Here is a 15956-nt window from a genome sequence, read left to right on the forward strand (position 1 = left end):
TATATTGTGTAATTTCAGTTTTCAGTTCAGTTAATTCAATCCAAGTCAATGGAACACTCACAAGATGTCACCAAAATCACACTGTCCCTTTAAAATCTGTCAGAAAATGATGTAAGTGTATCGAATCGTATCGAATCGTATTGTGAGCTGAATATTGTGTATCGTATCGTGAGATTAGTGTATCGCTACAGCCCTAATAAGAATGCAATATGACCGCAACTTTCTATAAGCCAACACAAAATGAATGAATTCACAAGATATATTACCAAAGGCTAAACTTGTACCAAAAGACACACAATTATACACCACAAACCACCCATTGATTATACAAAATATTTGCCAATATAGAAAAAATTATGTAATCTGAGTATCAAACAGTTTGTCAAAACTGTAGTGTAACATTTTTGCATTCCTCTCCACATTCAAATAAGCAACATGAGCAATGAGTTACAGAAGTAGATTTTTGTTCCGATAAGCAGTTTAAAGTATACTGTAGTCTTTACATTCACACATATACATGTATATATCTACAGTGTGAAACGCCTCAAGTTCTTCACTACTGTCAGACTGCCGCTCCCCATTTTCAACATCACATGATTGTAGCCCAAAGTGACAAAACATCAACAACTCTTGGGAACTGAAACGTGTCAGTTCTCCTAACCTTTATCACAAGCCTGATCTTCACAGAAGGGTGCCTCAGACAAAAAACCCAAATATACTTTTTTGCAGCTGTAAAATTCATGTTTGCACATGTTGGAATTAAATAGACCTCTGTTTTTTTATGATTTCATTTTCTCACTAGCACACATTTCAGCAGTTGGTGTGTGCAGCTGAAATGTGCATGAATGCAGAGGAGAAGCCAGATTTTTAGATGGCTGACAACACTGACCCTCATATTGAAGCTGGTTGTTAGTTACCTCTCCCCCTCATTGTCCATGACCAGTGGTGACCTTTTAACCCCATGGCACTATGGTGGGGCTGATTGGATATTGGCTATATATATTGCCTGCAGGGTCACCGGGGTCATTCAGTTTGTCTCACACAGGCGACGCCTACCTCAGCCTGCATTCGCTCAACGGGGAGGGTCTCAACATCGCCCCCTCTCTACAGCCGCAGGTATGCACTGAGGACAGCTGCAAAGTTGACCTCAATGCCATTAACCTAGCCACCCAGAATCCCTGGATACCTACCCTTAGTCTAGCTCCTTTTGACCTCGACCTCTCCTCAGATCCTGTCCTGACTTTACCTTTGACCCCATCAACCCCTCCCCCAACACAAACACACGCAAACTGACCCTTCTTTGCTCTGTACAGTGAGCCCTGAGGAGCTCATGGCTTCCCTCGAGAGGAATAATGTGTGTTTTAAGGCTGTTTCGATTTGTGTTATTGCATATTCCTCAATAGTTACAGACCCGTATTTATTTATAAGAAAGCACAAGGTCAGCCTCGGCACAGAACCCCTGGACCAGTTGAAGGGCACCAGTCCCTCCCTAAATACTCCTGTAGTTGTCAACTTGGTGGTCAGTTTCTCTACCCCCAGGTTGTCATACACCTCCAACCCTTCAGTAGCTCCCCATCTTTTTAGTTGTTGTTTTCCCTGCCCTTCCACACATTTCTCCGTCCTATCTCTCCTTGTGTTCACCCCCTTGTTTAGACCAAGAAACAGTTTCCTCAAACTGAACTGTCTTTATGTTGTCTATTAATAGACATGTCCAGTTTTGATCCACAGATTTCTGCTGTTAAACATTATGTAGACTAGGAATTGAACAAACCAAAATAAAAGTACAAGATAAGCTGTAGGCTTCTGTTGCAGTCTTTTGTTTCGTGGAAGTAAGAGCAGAAGTAATTTAATGGAGAGTTGTTAAGTTGAAGCCACAGTTTAGTGGTTGCATTGACTCAAAAACAACTTACTTAAAACGGGAGTTCACTTGCAGGAAAGCAGTCATTAGTAACAGACTGGCTCTGATACATACAGTAGAGGTTTGTGGACACTATCACTCCTTTGTTCAGCCTGTGGCAGTAGCTGGTAGCATAAACGTTTGTTCAGTTGTTCAAATGCTGTGCTGACATTTGTGTTGAAACATTTGGGTGTGTTTTGTCTCTGGCAGGTGGATACCCTGCACCGTGCTACACACCTGACGGGCGGCTATGAGGAGCTGTCGGGCAGTGGCCTCTACACCCCTCATCGCCTGGATGTGAGTACAAACTAAAAGCTCCCTTTGAGGTGTAGCTGAATATATTTGCAGTTAGTCAGAATACCTGATTAGAATATGCTCTGAAAATAATTCACGTGGATGAACTGCTGCCATAGTTGAAAGGCTTCCCTTTAAATGCCCAGCTAGGATAGCGCCCAGCTTCAACCTCAGCATCTAGACATCATTAACTTGCAAATCACCAAATCAATGCTTTCTGGGATCTGACAATAAACCAATAGCTGCTTCTTGCTGTGAAAGTATTTTAGCAGAAGTACATTTCAGGAATTATTACTTGAGGCTGAAAGATCCGTGGTTATATGCACAGTTACCAGGTTACAGTTGGCCTTCTTCAGTAGGATGATTTCTTAAATGACAAGAAACCTGGTTTCTGCAAGCAGGGTAGGGGATTAGAAAAAAAACTAATTTCCCCAGGTAGATTTCTATATGTCTCTGTCATGTATACGTGCAATATAAAGTAAAGTGCATAACAAAAGACAGAGAAAGTCACAGTGGAGAGGGTGGATGAAAGGTGAGATCATTTCACATAGCAATGCGTCCACATATTTATGTAGTTCCTTCCAAACTTTTACCAAAACTAAAATAAGGTCAAGGAGATATTTGATTACTGACCTGCTGCATGTATACTTGGATTTACAGCATGTGAAAAATGTTCTCTGTTTGCTTGTGTAACCTGATTTCTCTGAGTAACACGGTTACTTAAGTGCATGAAAACACCCTGTAATCAACTGCTGTTATGTTCTAACAGACGGGTAGTTCTTAGAATGAATAGCATTTTGTCTGCAACCGCTAGGCTATCTCGAGGCTGCATCATTTGACTAGTAAGCACAAATATAGCTGATTTAGACCACTAATTATAAAACTCCTTCTTCATGCAGAATACTCTCTTCCCTGACTGTTTGCAGGCTAACAGCTGGCAGGACACCACCAACCCCCCCTCGGTCACCTCCCCTCCCGGTCCTCCTGGCAGCGTCCACTCCGACACCTCCAACTGATTCGGTGGCTCTCCTTGCCATCACTTCATTCCCACCGCGGTCTGCTTCGACTACCATCCCCTGTCCTCATTTTTCACTGTTCCCTCGTCTCTCAACTAGACAGCCACACAAGGCTGTACTCGCATTTCATAAACACACACTGTGCTGGAACACAGGACAGCTGAACAGTAGTTAGGAGGAATTCTCCCTCCTCCCCACAGCTCCACTTCAATGCTAGAAGCTCCTTAACTCTGAATAAAAGAGGGACGGAGCTTACTGATGACGAGACAGATAGAAAACATCTTTACTATCAAGGACCTTTTGAAAACCACTGACCCAGCTGTGTAGATGATCATGATGTCTGTACATTATGTGTATATGCACGTTAACTTCACACAGTACTCACACAGCTTGTCCATGTGCTGTTGACCTCTGCACTCAACCCTTTGCTTTGGAAAACTGTGTGTGATTGCCTGTATCTCTTGAAGCCTTGGCATTTGACAGCCAAACTGTTGATACGGATCACCAGGGAGCTCTGCTCACCTTGCTCGTACCAAAGTGCTGCCCCGGTAGTTGTCAACACATCTGTTCCTATGAGATCACCCTCCGCCGACTCAACACAAGACACTGTTGTAACTTCCAGTCCTTATAGCTTGATGTTTCATTCTGTTGGAGATTTCAAAGTGAGTACTTGAGATATGCACAAATGTGCATGCACCCCCCCTTCCATAACTTACACCTCACAGCTTTTCAGTCGTTTTCATAGTGAGCTGACATAAAAGATGTGTCAAGCACAAAAGTTAGCATCCTCGTTGTGGGCGTGTCTACCTGTAAAACGGTAGTTAAGGGGATCACTGTTCTAAACCAGACAGGACAGATGATAATAGGGCTGGTGACAAGAGGAGGAAAGGGCAGACAGAGGAGAATATCTTTGGTTGAGTGGATGTAACTAATAGCCCTTTTTGTTGCTAACCAATAGAGGGTGTTGGTAGATGGCTTGTAGACTTTACTTCTTGCTTTCTGTCCACTAGTTTATTTGATTGTAGGCTATTTTCTAATGCTGTTTCACCAAGAATGCACCAGCCACCACCAAAAATGAGCTCAATAAAGCATCTAAATGACGTTAGGAGATGGGTGGAGAGATTGTGGGGCATTGATGTGTTATTGGGACAAACGTGACATGAATTTAGAAACGTGACTGTCTTCCATGCATGTAGGACTTCTAGGCGTGATATTATTGTTTTCATTTAACCTTCCGAGTTTTTAGCTTCGTTTTTATTAACAAAAAAATAAAGGGTATAATTATTACAGTCAGACCAAAAAGGAAAAAGTGCATCATGTATTGCTATGATGTGTGTGTCTCTGTGTGGGCGTGTGTACAGTGTTCTTGGGATGTCTTAGTCAATCTGGCTGGTGCCCTCTGACCTTTGCAAGCATTATAGAGACTGGGTGCTTCCACCAGCCAATGGCACACCAGGTGGGGTTCAACTGAGATCTCCTCCCCATCTTGAAACATTTAAGCTTGTGAGCCCGAGGCAACACATTACAACCTTCTGTTGTACCAAAACCAAAAATACCACATTCAGCAATGTAATAATGCTACTCTGTGTCTCTCTCTAAAGTTGGTGCACAGCCACCTTTTCAGTTCGAGGAGAGGAGGGAATTATATTTGTATCTGTGTCTCTGTGTGGTGTTGTCATGCCTCAAGTTGATTTGATTTTTGGGGGGGTTTTGTTGTGGGGCGTTTATGGGAGGGTGGGTGGAGTGAGGACTGTCATATCACACCTGTATTTTGATTGTGAGCATAGAAGGTATGCTCTCCCCTGTACCCATCTTTTAATATTTTCTGGTAAAACCACAACTATTTTCCTCCTAGTTCTATATAGCCAATTGGGCAAGGGCTTCTCTCTCTCCTCTGTTACCAAAAAAAGAGGCAGCACTGGGTGTAGTAAAACTCTTAACTCATGTTTAAGACATACCTGCAACCTGTTTTTGGTGATTTTCATTTTTTTGGAACTATTTTATACATTAACTGTTATGTGAATAACAAAGCATTTTGATAGTAAGGTAAAGCCTTATGAAGATTTAATTGTCAGTCAAGACTTTGTTGAACCATATGTTACAGAACAAAACTTGAGCTTCTAAGCTGGTCATATGTGATTTCCCACATCTAATTACTTATTTTGTTACTCATGGCAGTTCATACGACTGTATCTTATGAATAACGTTATCACCACACCAAATTATGATCCTCCCCCTTTTTCTACCTGTTGTAATGGATGTCACTGTACAGTTTGTGTAATGTTTCAGTATTTTTTCCTTTTTTTTCTTTCTTTTATAAACTTTGTTGTTTGTTTGAGATCTGCCAGTTTTATTTGGCCTTTGTGTCACAGGATTCACAATAACTCTGTATCAGTTTTGAATATTATTTAGGTCTTTTGTTACATAACCGGGAGGCAATGCGGGGTTTACAGGTGTAAACATTTGGTGCTGTGGAACAATAACTATCAATTGAGGTTCTCCAGTGGACATGATTTGATGCATTTTTGCCGTATAGATTTTATGGACCCCTTCCTTTCCGAATCAGTTTCAGTTTCTACCTTTTCCACACTTTTAAATCTTTTCTGAAACCTGCTCAAATTATTCCACTGCATCTCTAAGGTCTTTTTAAAAAGGAGTTTTGAAACAGTTGAATAGTTACATGGAGGGCTGTTAATTCAAACTCTTTTTTCCAAATTTATCAGCCCATGTAGCTAAACGTAAAGGTGCAGACCCTAAAATGTATTCACGTGGGTCATTTTTAATGCTGAAACATTGTGAGAATAAGTAAGTAGCAACTTAGGAAGTTGATGTTGAATTTTCTTTGAAAAGTTGTGACATCCTGTAACAGGAAGGCCTACATACCTTCGCACTAAAATAATGCGTACAGCCAAAACATTCATGCCTGAACACTTAAACACACCTTGTCCCTTATATTTTAGATCTGCAATTCTAAAAGACGCAACATAATTTTCCATTTAACCGTTGATCATGTCTATATCTCGTTTGGATTCTGACTAAATGACTTCCACAGCATCAAATGGCTTCCTAAACCTTTTATTGATTTCTTTTGTTTTTATTAGTATATTTGTATCTCCCCTCTTTCCCTTGTATTTACCCCTCTCTCTACCTCTGTCTTTCCATTTCTCTTGTATATAACCCCCACTGTTTTCAGACTTGTGAGTCTGTATGAACTCCTTTTATACCTCAACTTTAGAATTGTTCTAGAAAGAGTAAAAACAAAAAGGAAGAATATGACAAATTGTAGTGTTCTTATTAGAAAATTAATAAAATGATTTAGTGTGATTTTTCAGTATTTGATTTCAGACTTTAGGAGTGTTTCATTTTATAATTTGTCACAAATGCTCTTGTGATAGTCAAATGTAATAAAAGGAGAGATTGCACCATCTGATGATTAATATGTGAATCTGTCAGCCTCATTGAGACTGAGGAAAACACTATCCTGAGAAATGTACATGGATAAAACCCTTTTCAGCTTTTCAACAGATGCATCTTTATATTTGTTTTGTTTTATTTATTCAATTCACAAGTGCAAACATGGGAGAAGAGTTCAGCAGAAGTTGGCTGATGTCCAGCAGAAGAATCAAACTTATGCTGGTTAGATGTCAGAGTAAAGATTTGTTTTTTTAAATCGTAGGCCTGCAGCCATTACACCCCAGGAATTGTCCATTTGTCTTCTGTATTGTTTGTTTCCGTACAGACTGCCTGATCTTCATGCTTCTGGACACAGCTAAAAGTTTCCTGTAGACAAACATTTATTGAGTGTGACAGGACATAAAGTAAAAATAGGTTTTGAATTTTCTTGAAATTAAGGTAAGTTAGCTACAATCAAAATTCAACATTTAGTAATTTATGCACTTTTTCCCTCCTGTCACTTTACAAGAAAAGTAGTCTTGGTTCCCAAGACAAATAAATTCAAATTTGAAATTAAGAGGAGGAGTTTCCTGAATCTTCCTTGCACCAGGTACCTGATATGTTAGATTGGAAAAAAGCATGTGCCTTGGTATGTTACATGAAAACCTGCAGGACTCACTGAGCGAGAGACCAAAAACCCTGGAGTAAGGGAAGAGCAATAATCAGAATCTTAATCTAACTCCCTGTAAGTGCTTTGAAGGTCCAAAGTTTACATTTTACAGGTTGGATTTTGCATTGCTCGGTAAGCAACTTTCTGTATCAACCTTAACTGATGTAACTCTGTACCTCTGGCAGCGGTGGGGCCATCGCAACAGGTGATGGCTTCCCCGCCCGGTCAGCTCTTCTCCGACACAGGCAGCACAGGATCGTCTTGAACGTCGCCAGCATCTCGTCATCTCGCAGAGAATAGATGATAGGATTGACCAGAGAGTTGCACTCTGCTATCACCAAACAGAACTTCTCCACGGCGTTGGCGTGGCTGGCTTTACCCAACAGTCCATCCAGCAAGAGTGTCACGAGGCCGGGCGTCCAGCAGATTACGAAGGCGCCTGCAGAGATATGGGATGTTAATTAGGGCAGAAAACAAACAGCAATAAACTCAATCCTCCGTGAATTATGTAATATGTGACTAATCTGTCTCTAAGTGCAGCAATGTTAGGCAACATTTATTCCTTGATTGCTAAATATCAAGGTATACTGCCACTTAAACACATTTACCTCCAGGAGATGTGTTGCCTGAGTAATGATAGAGGTGGATTATGACTTCACTGTGACATGCTGGAAATTCCTAACAACCTGTTCACTTGAAATACCCGCAGCAAACAGGCAAGGTCTGAAAAATAAAACTTAAGCTGCAAAACTGGTTTGTGGAGGAAGTGTGAGAATGCAGGTAGCAAGCGTGTTTTCTAAGGAAGACTGCTAATTACAAACCAAACCTTACAAACTTGACCTTTGACCCACAACTAACATCCAACAGTGGAGGGTGACAGACAAACAAACTTCTCACCCAGAACCATGGAGATAGTTTTCATCAGGTTCACAACCGTGTGGTCGTGCTGCATCTCCGAGGTGTGCTGCGATGTGTACCTGCTCTGGTATCTCACATATATGAAGATCCGAGTGTACATGCCAACCATGATAAAGAAAGTGAGCAGGTTGAGGACTGCCCAGAAGATGAGGAAGCGGCGGCTGTAGAGGGGCGCCACGGTGGAGCAGTCTTCCAGATCGCACTCGCAGTTCCAAATCGTGGAGGGCACCAGGCCCATGATGATGCTCACGGCCCAGATGCAGACTATCAGCAGCACCACGCGCCGTTTGGTCATCGTGCTGTGCAGCTGCATGGTGATGATGGTCTGGTGGCGCTCCACGGCGACAGCCAGCAGGTTGGCCACTGAGGCTGTCAGGCTGATGTCAATCAAAGCCCCGCGGATGTACCACTGCTCCTTGGTGAGCGTGCCCGTCCAAGGGCCCGTGTTCAACATCAGGTTGACATAGGCGATCCCTGCGAACAGGTCTGCTGCCGCCATGTTGCCCAGGAGATAGTAGATGGGGAAGTGGAAACGGTGGTTTATGAAGATGGCCACCATCACCATGAGGTTGGCCAGAACCACGATGAGACACACTGTCAGGCCAAGTCCGATCACCACATAGTCCCGCGGCGTCCACCCTAGGCTGATCTTCTTACCCACAAAGTTGTAGAAGAACGTGACATTGTGGCTGTAGTCACAGGTATTCCACATGCTGCTCTCTGTGGCCATTACTGCAGACACAAAACACACAGTCATGGATATTAATACACACACAAGTTGTCTACAAGAGATGCAACAGCTGAAGATGTGCAAAACTGTTATCTTTCCTTCCCTTTCAGTACAGGTTCAATATTCACCAAGAGTTATGAGAACTGTTTCTTCCTGTCAAATATCAGACTTTAACAAATTTAATGTTATAACTATTTGTTGCTGTATTATCCATTTAATTATGATCCTGCATAGTTACACTGCACTGTGGATTTTGTGAGTCCAGACACTTGCTGTATACACATAACAAGATCTATTAAACACAGTGGTTGTCAGAGGGACACAGATAAGTGTACGTGACAGATGAGTCTACAAATATTACCCGCTAAATTAAAAAGAATGGCCATTACAAATTTCTAGAGACCAAAGTTGACATTTCAAATTGCTCTTTTTCTCCAAAACCCAACAAAGAAAAAAAAAACCCAGCAACCCTTTAGATCCAAGAAGCTGAAACCATTTGGTAATTTAGCGAGCAAACAATCAAACAATTTAACTCAAGTTCACTCACACTTCACACTTATTCTGAGACAACAACATTTAAACACAAGCGACATACCCGACAAACTGTGAAACACTTTAGTTCATCTAACGCGTTTCAACTTGCAGGGAAACGCGCCACTGATATTGAATCTCATCTGATAAAAACGAAACTGGCGCTCAGAAAAATGGTTTGGTCTAGACTTCCTACATTTATTATTATCTGTTATTATTTTTAACGTACCGCCGTGGTTAGGTTTTATTCCATCCAGACATGTCCGATATGAAACCAGAGTTGTTTAGCTGCCATGTGTTGAAAGAGGAAGACTCTGAGCTGCTCTCACTTCTGTCCGTCCATGCGCGGCACAGTTTCAGGTCCACGCCTCTGATTCTCACTCAGGTCAGCTGGACCTGTCGACACCCTCCCAGGTAGTGAGTGCTGCCTCCAACTAAAGCCTGGAAGAAAGAAAAAACATACACACAGTCGGTTTGACTCTTTATGTGCCTCTAAAGACCAGAGTTCTGCTTTGAGGATTCAAAATCTTGACGATAATTGAGACATTGCTCAGATAGTTTCAGTCACTTTTTCAAGTAAAGCAAAGACTCGGAGCTACAAGTGAAGTAAGCAACTTCCTGAGAGAAAGATTAAATAAATAAAACAGATATTCACACAGATAAAATAAACATATTAATAGTCACAACTGTAATATATATAATAGTAGTGTCGTGGGGTGAGGTTCATGGCTGGTGAGGCACTGACTTCATCAGAATCAGATTTATAAATGTAGCCCTCCTACTCAATTCTAATTGTGTACTAAATGTTTACCTTGATTACTTTTTAAACAAGTTTAAGCAGGGAAAGGTGAATCGGTTAAGAGCCCTAACTAAATATGAAGTTTCTAATGCATTGACTTCGACAAGATCAATCAGATTTTCCACTAAGGTGCAGAAGAGGCCAAGTTCAGAGAACTCCTTTTTTATAACCACTTTCCTTTTTCAAGTCCGAAAACACAAGTTTCCCTCATTGCCAACATGGAATAAATAGTACACACACAGTTTCAATGCAAGAAAACAGGGGAACATTTAATTCGACCATGACCCAAATCACCGGGATGAAAAAGATTGTGAGATAGTCGTTGGTGGCCTCCTCACTGGCACGTCCACCAAACTAACAAGTCCAACGAGCTTCACTTTATGCGCCTGTTCAGCACCACAACCAAAATTGTCTTCTCCGTCTCTCAGCCAGAGTCCACTCTCTAAAAACTCGGCTTTTTGAATTAAAGACATAAAACTTTAACAACACCTTTCCCAAAAATTCCTGAAAGCAAGTGTCTCTCTTCTTCTTTTAAACCTCCTTCAACAATCTCTTCCCTAAATAGAGCCTGATTGGACATGACTCATTGACACCTGAATACTCAAAGAAACAACAAAAACACTAAGGCAGGAGGTTTGTTCAAGGACTGCTCAGGAACATAGGAAAATTCCAATATCTTTCAAAACAGAAGCAAATTTACATTTTCCTATAATTATAAATATAATTTTTTAAACGCTTTTCTTAATACAAAGACACTGTACATACAGAACAATCAAATCAGAAAAACATAATAAAACAGTACTTACATTAATTTTATATTAAACGCAACCTGATCCCTCCATCAGTAGTCATTTTACATATTTGTTTTAACTAAAACCTCCATAAAGACAAACAAGTAACAAGAGCCAGGGTTACTACCATCAATATATCGGACCCAGCAGAGTAGATTATTCACCATTCTTTTGATCGGCCAGAGGTAAACGGGGGGGGGGGTTGTTTGTTTCATTGTCTTTCATTCAGTTTTAAAAGTTCTCCGTCTCAGATCACTGCAGGGAAGAAAGCCGTCCCTTGATCAGCTGCAGAGAATGAGCGCTGCACCGACGCGCTGTGGGTAGCAGGCTACAGTGAAGCCACCAGCCTGGAGCAGTCCAATGAATCCTCTGGGCAAAGAGCTGAGAAGCTCTCCTGGAGATTTACATTCATTCCTCACCCAACGTTTGGTGAGCTGTAAGTCCGATGAGATCCGCTTCAGTCTCCAACAAAGTCCAAAGAACTTTGGCGTATTTTGACAGGCTCCTGCACTTTCATTTCGCAAATCCACCAAACAAGGCACAGTTAGCTCACCGAAAGATCGAAACCTGGCCTTTCCATTTGATCACTGATTGTCCTTCCGTTCATCTCTGATCTGACCGATGTTTCCACTTTCCTGTCAGGCCCAGTGCGCCGCATTCTTCCTCAAAATTGGTCACAGAAACTGTCCAAACTTCCAGTCTCATGCGCTCCAGTAGCTGCAACTGGTTGTCGCGGATGCCGCGCAAGACAATATCAATGTCATTACATTTGTTTTGCAGCACATGAAAAGTGCAGGTGATTTTGGTGCATGCTTTGGTCTGCAGCAGCCTAGAGTTTGAGCTCCATCTTGTAGGCGCTGCTCTGGGTAAACGGCGCTTGACAACATCATCATCCTTTGTGGACCTGCTGAAAAATGTCCCCAGTCCCTCCGCTGTTTTTAAAAACATGGCAGAAAAAAAATGACAGAGATCTGAGCTTTGTTTGTGACATCTGTGGTCTCGTCTACTTCTACAGCTACAAATGGGGCTGCACTTCTCCTTTTTAATGTCATTTATAATGACATCACCGACCGCTTCGATCAAGTCATTCTGTATTCTGTTTGATACGCCAGAAAATACAGTGGATGTCTCCAAATGTCTAGCTAGCCTGTCATCTTTCTCAGCAAAAGCATGCAGGAGCTCAACATAGTTGCCACGATTAGCAGAGCCTGCACTTTCATCATTTGCACGAAATGCCTGCTGCTGTTTGGCCAGGAGGCAGGTGGTATTGATGAGATCAGTTTCCGCTGTTCATCCAAAGCCAAGTCGATCCTGGAGATCCCAAACGTTTTTAGGGGGATCTGGCTTTGAATGTGAGTGGTAGACCGCTCATGTTTGCTGAGGCTTCTCTGCAAATTCTTCATGTCTGTCACAATGATCCCATCTGAGTGCAGACATTGTCACAGGTTTAACTAAAGACGAGATTTCTGCTTTGAGGATTCAAAATCTTGACGATAATTGAGATATTGCTCAGATAGTTTCAGTGTTTCAGTCACTTTTTAAAGTAAAACAAAGACTCGGAGCTACAAGTGAAGTAAGCAACTACCTGAGAGAAAGATTAAATAAATAAAACATATATTCACACAGATAATGTGTTTTTTTAGAGGGGTCAACAAACGTATTAATAGTTACAACTGTAATATATATAATATTAGTGTCTGTCTGAACCGATAATTGCATATTTAGAACAACGACCACTACCATCTAGTGGACACAGTGAGGAACTGCAACATTACGCTGAAACACAACCACAACTCACAATTAATGTGATTATAACAAACGATCCATGAATAGCTACGTTTAATAAATCAAGTAATACATCAATGCTATTAAAATACACCTTCGTGGATGACTTATCCTCTTCCGTTTACGTAAATGGACGGTTAACTTTATTGCGTGTTCGCATCGCCCTCTGGTGGCCACATTGAGGAACTGCAGGATTCAATTAGTCAGAATTGCGTCAATGCAGACGTAATATAACAATCAATACGTCCGGTAAATTCTACTTCCAAAATAAAATAACCAATCTTGGTACCACATTAACAAACTAACAAAATTTTTCTTCCGCTCCAGTGGTCACATGCAGTTAGAAACTACATGTCCACATTATTCAGTGGCAATATTACAGATATTTCTAACAATTATTATGTCTTTTTTGTTTGTTTTATGCCTAAAGTTACCGTGTTAGTATAGCGTATGTTGCTGTTACTTATAATCAGCAATGAGTTGGACAGTGATACATCATACACAACATATATTGTACATAATTATATTAATAACGTTATAGAGGTATTAACTATGTGTCTATACCATGAATTAAATCTAGTGAAAAAAAGCGGCGTTTTATTATTTCAGTTTAAAAACACATTATTTTGAAATTATCCACCGGAAGTATTAGCTCTACGTCTGCATTGACGCAAACTTTATTAATGGGATGTAGTTCTTCACTGTGGCCACAAGAGGGCAGTAAAACTCATGAATGTAAATACACATTACCCTTACATCACAGGTGGTAAAATGTAGGCTAGTCAACCCACCAAAAGGTAAATACAACAGGCTTATAAATACAGCTATTACGTGGATAAAGCGTGTTTAATTTATTTTAATTAATTTATTATTTACTGTCTATGTCCAGTAAAGTGATGCAATTATATGATGACATGAAAGAAGAAGACGAAATTTGATTAATGTATACATTATTAGTGTGATGTATGACTGGTAATAAAGTCATTAATAAAGATCTGTTTTAACTTTTTTTAAATATCAAAACTAATGACAATGATGAGAAAGTCTATGTCTGTGTTGACAGATGTATGAACACCAATAGGAAGTAAACTCTTAAGTAATGCAATTATTATTCATTAATTTATATATAATGTTATTTTTGATCATCACACTGATATTGATCTGTTCATATTGATAATAATGACTCCGCATTAGCCACTATTTTATTTATTGTGGTTTGTTACTATGACCACTGGAGGGCGGTAAAGACCTCGAATATGTGAGTTTCTAGCATCAAGTCAGACATACTACTATATTAACACTTTCAGTTAATACCTTCAAAATAAAATAATCCAAAGAGGATTCACCATTAGGAATCCTAATATGCTGTCCAAGTATGTAAATTTAAACATTTATTGTTGGCTATTTGTTGAAATGCAACACATAGAGCTGCGATGTACATAAAAAAATCTATAAATAAGAAAGAATTATAAAGAATAATAATGATCAAACTAGATAACTCTCCCCTGCACTCTGTAGAGGAATTTGGACTGAAGTGTTCTCAACCTTGTTTTTTGTACTACAGCACCGGAAAAAAAACAAATAAATGAATCCTAATACAAGTAAACAATGACACTTGGTGTTATGGAGGCAAAATACTTAAAACCAGATCCAGTCAACATCAGAGCCACAGTGCCAGTTGTTCTAGCATCACTTAATATACGTAACAGCAGGTTGGCACTGCAGATGTGTGATCTTTTTATTTTACATCCTAAAACCTGCTAAATGTAACTGAAGAACATTATTGTGTGAATACTGTGAAGAGGATATGGTGCTACTTTGTGTCCTCTGTCACACAATGAAAAAATAATGAGGTGGGGGCAGACGGATGCAGAGACGAAAAAAAAGTAATGTATCAATTATGTCTCTGATGCTGAATATCTAATATAAAGGGAAATACTTCAACTAATTTACAAAACCTCTAAAGAATTTATATAATAGTAATTATTATAATTTTGAGGATATTCTTTCCACTTAAGGTTCGTGTAACACAATGTTGTTGTTGCATTACTATTTTCACCACTACAGGAGTACTATGAAACATAAAAGATAGACTTGTCTGCCAACAAACAAAAGAAAGTTCAATAAAAGTGCACTACAGGTCATTCATTACCACACGTGTCCAAACTGCAAAGTGTTTGCTCTACGCCTGTGGGTGGCCTGTGCTTTCTGAAGTGCAGCAACTGTTAGTTTCCTTCCTTAAACAAGCAAGTGTAAAACTGGTCTGACAATGACAGAATCTCTTGAGAATCTGCTAAATGAGAACGAGTGCGCTTCCTCTTTCCACATATCAGATTCCGAGAGGTATTTCACATTTAATAAAAACAAAACGAGACAGAATTTCGTTTATTTTTTATTTTCTATAAAAGAGATGAGTTTATTCAATGATCATAACAGACTGAATCAGAGACCTCGATAGACCACTCACATACCAAACGATAATCGAGGAAAATGTTTCAACAGAACCCCCAAAACAGAACAAATGTAACACAAAATAAAATACCTGAATAAAGCAAACTCTCGGCTGAGCTGCGAGTCAGCACATTCTCTGTAGAACTCATGGCACATTATGTCCAACAGTTATTGTGAAAAGGAAAAAAAAAAAAAACGTGCTGATGTGAGTTCTAAATTTGTGTTCCGCATTTTGGTTTTAATTAGTATTTCATATTGTGCTCAGGCATGTCCGTTTTTCTAACAAGGCAGGGTAATTGAGAAAGAGAAAGGTAATTGAGAACAGGGGGAAATAATATTAATGATGGATTGAGTGGGTGCAGGAGTGAGAGAGAGAAAGAAATTATTATTTTCTGCATGGATATGAGAGTTTAATTGGACACTGTGCTTTCGACTGGGCGGATGCAGGGGCTGCTGCTGACGCAGGAAGTTTAGGAAAAATTGGGTTTGAAACAAGAGGGAAATTTCCTTGCTGAAATGAGAGATGGAGAGATATGGGAGAGCTAACACAGGACAAAGAAACAGGTCAGGCACTTCATCTGAACATTACTTTCTCCCCTCTGCCAAATCCCATTCCAAATGAAATATGCCACAGAGTTGGCTATAGAAATTTATCACAGCATTGCATACGGGTTTCTGATC

At 40.2% G+C, this 15956-nt stretch overlaps 2 protein-coding genes across 5 annotated transcripts in view; one reads left to right on the forward strand and one right to left on the reverse strand.

Annotated features, from left to right (window-relative positions):
• The window catches only part of pbx4 (pre-B-cell leukemia transcription factor 4), a 29667-nt gene extending 23033 nt beyond the window's left edge, over positions 1 to 6634 (forward strand). For 2 of the 4 annotated variants that reach the window (XM_035654753.1, XM_035654755.1), the window contains 2 exons: positions 2108 to 2194; positions 3118 to 6634. In XM_035654753.1, the coding sequence (XP_035510646.1) occupies positions 2108 to 2151 (44 nt within the window). In that variant the 3' untranslated portion in view covers positions 2152 to 2194; positions 3118 to 6634. Of the gene's footprint in view, positions 1 to 902; positions 906 to 1012; positions 1117 to 2107; positions 2195 to 3090 lie in introns of all 4 variants that reach the window. The other 2 variants (XM_035654757.1, XM_035654754.1) reach the window with 2 other exon arrangements.
• Positions 6635 to 6739: 105 nt separating this feature from the next.
• Positions 6740 to 9902, reverse strand: lpar2a (lysophosphatidic acid receptor 2a). The gene is made up of 4 exons (XM_035654758.1): positions 9679 to 9902; positions 8168 to 8920; positions 7447 to 7709; positions 6740 to 6987 (listed from the first exon to the last, which is right to left on the reverse strand). Exons 2-4 carry the CDS (start codon positions 8916 to 8918, stop codon positions 6895 to 6897), a joined length of 1107 nt encoding a protein of 368 aa, XP_035510651.1. The 5' UTR covers positions 8919 to 8920; positions 9679 to 9902; the 3' UTR covers positions 6740 to 6894.
• Between the last annotated feature and the right edge of the window lie 6054 nt (positions 9903 to 15956).

This window comes from Morone saxatilis, unplaced genomic scaffold (genome assembly GCF_004916995.1).
Source record: "Morone saxatilis isolate NCDOM2014 unplaced genomic scaffold, NCSU_SB_2.0 Contig14, whole genome shotgun sequence".
NCBI lineage: Eukaryota > Metazoa > Chordata > Actinopteri > Moronidae > Morone > Morone saxatilis.

Coding starts and splice junctions, on each gene's coding strand:
- lpar2a (XM_035654758.1), bottom strand. CDS start 8,918: ATGGCCACAGAGAGCAGCATGTGGAATACCTGTGACTACAGCCACAAT. Junction 7,710..8,167: donor AACTATCTCCATGGTTCTGG/GTGAGAAGTTTG, acceptor ATATCTCTGCAG/GCGCCTTCGTAATCTGCTGG. Junction 6,988..7,446: donor TGGCCCCACCGCTGCCAGAG/GTACAGAGTTAC, acceptor GTTTGTCTACAG/GAAACTTTTAGCTGTGTCCA.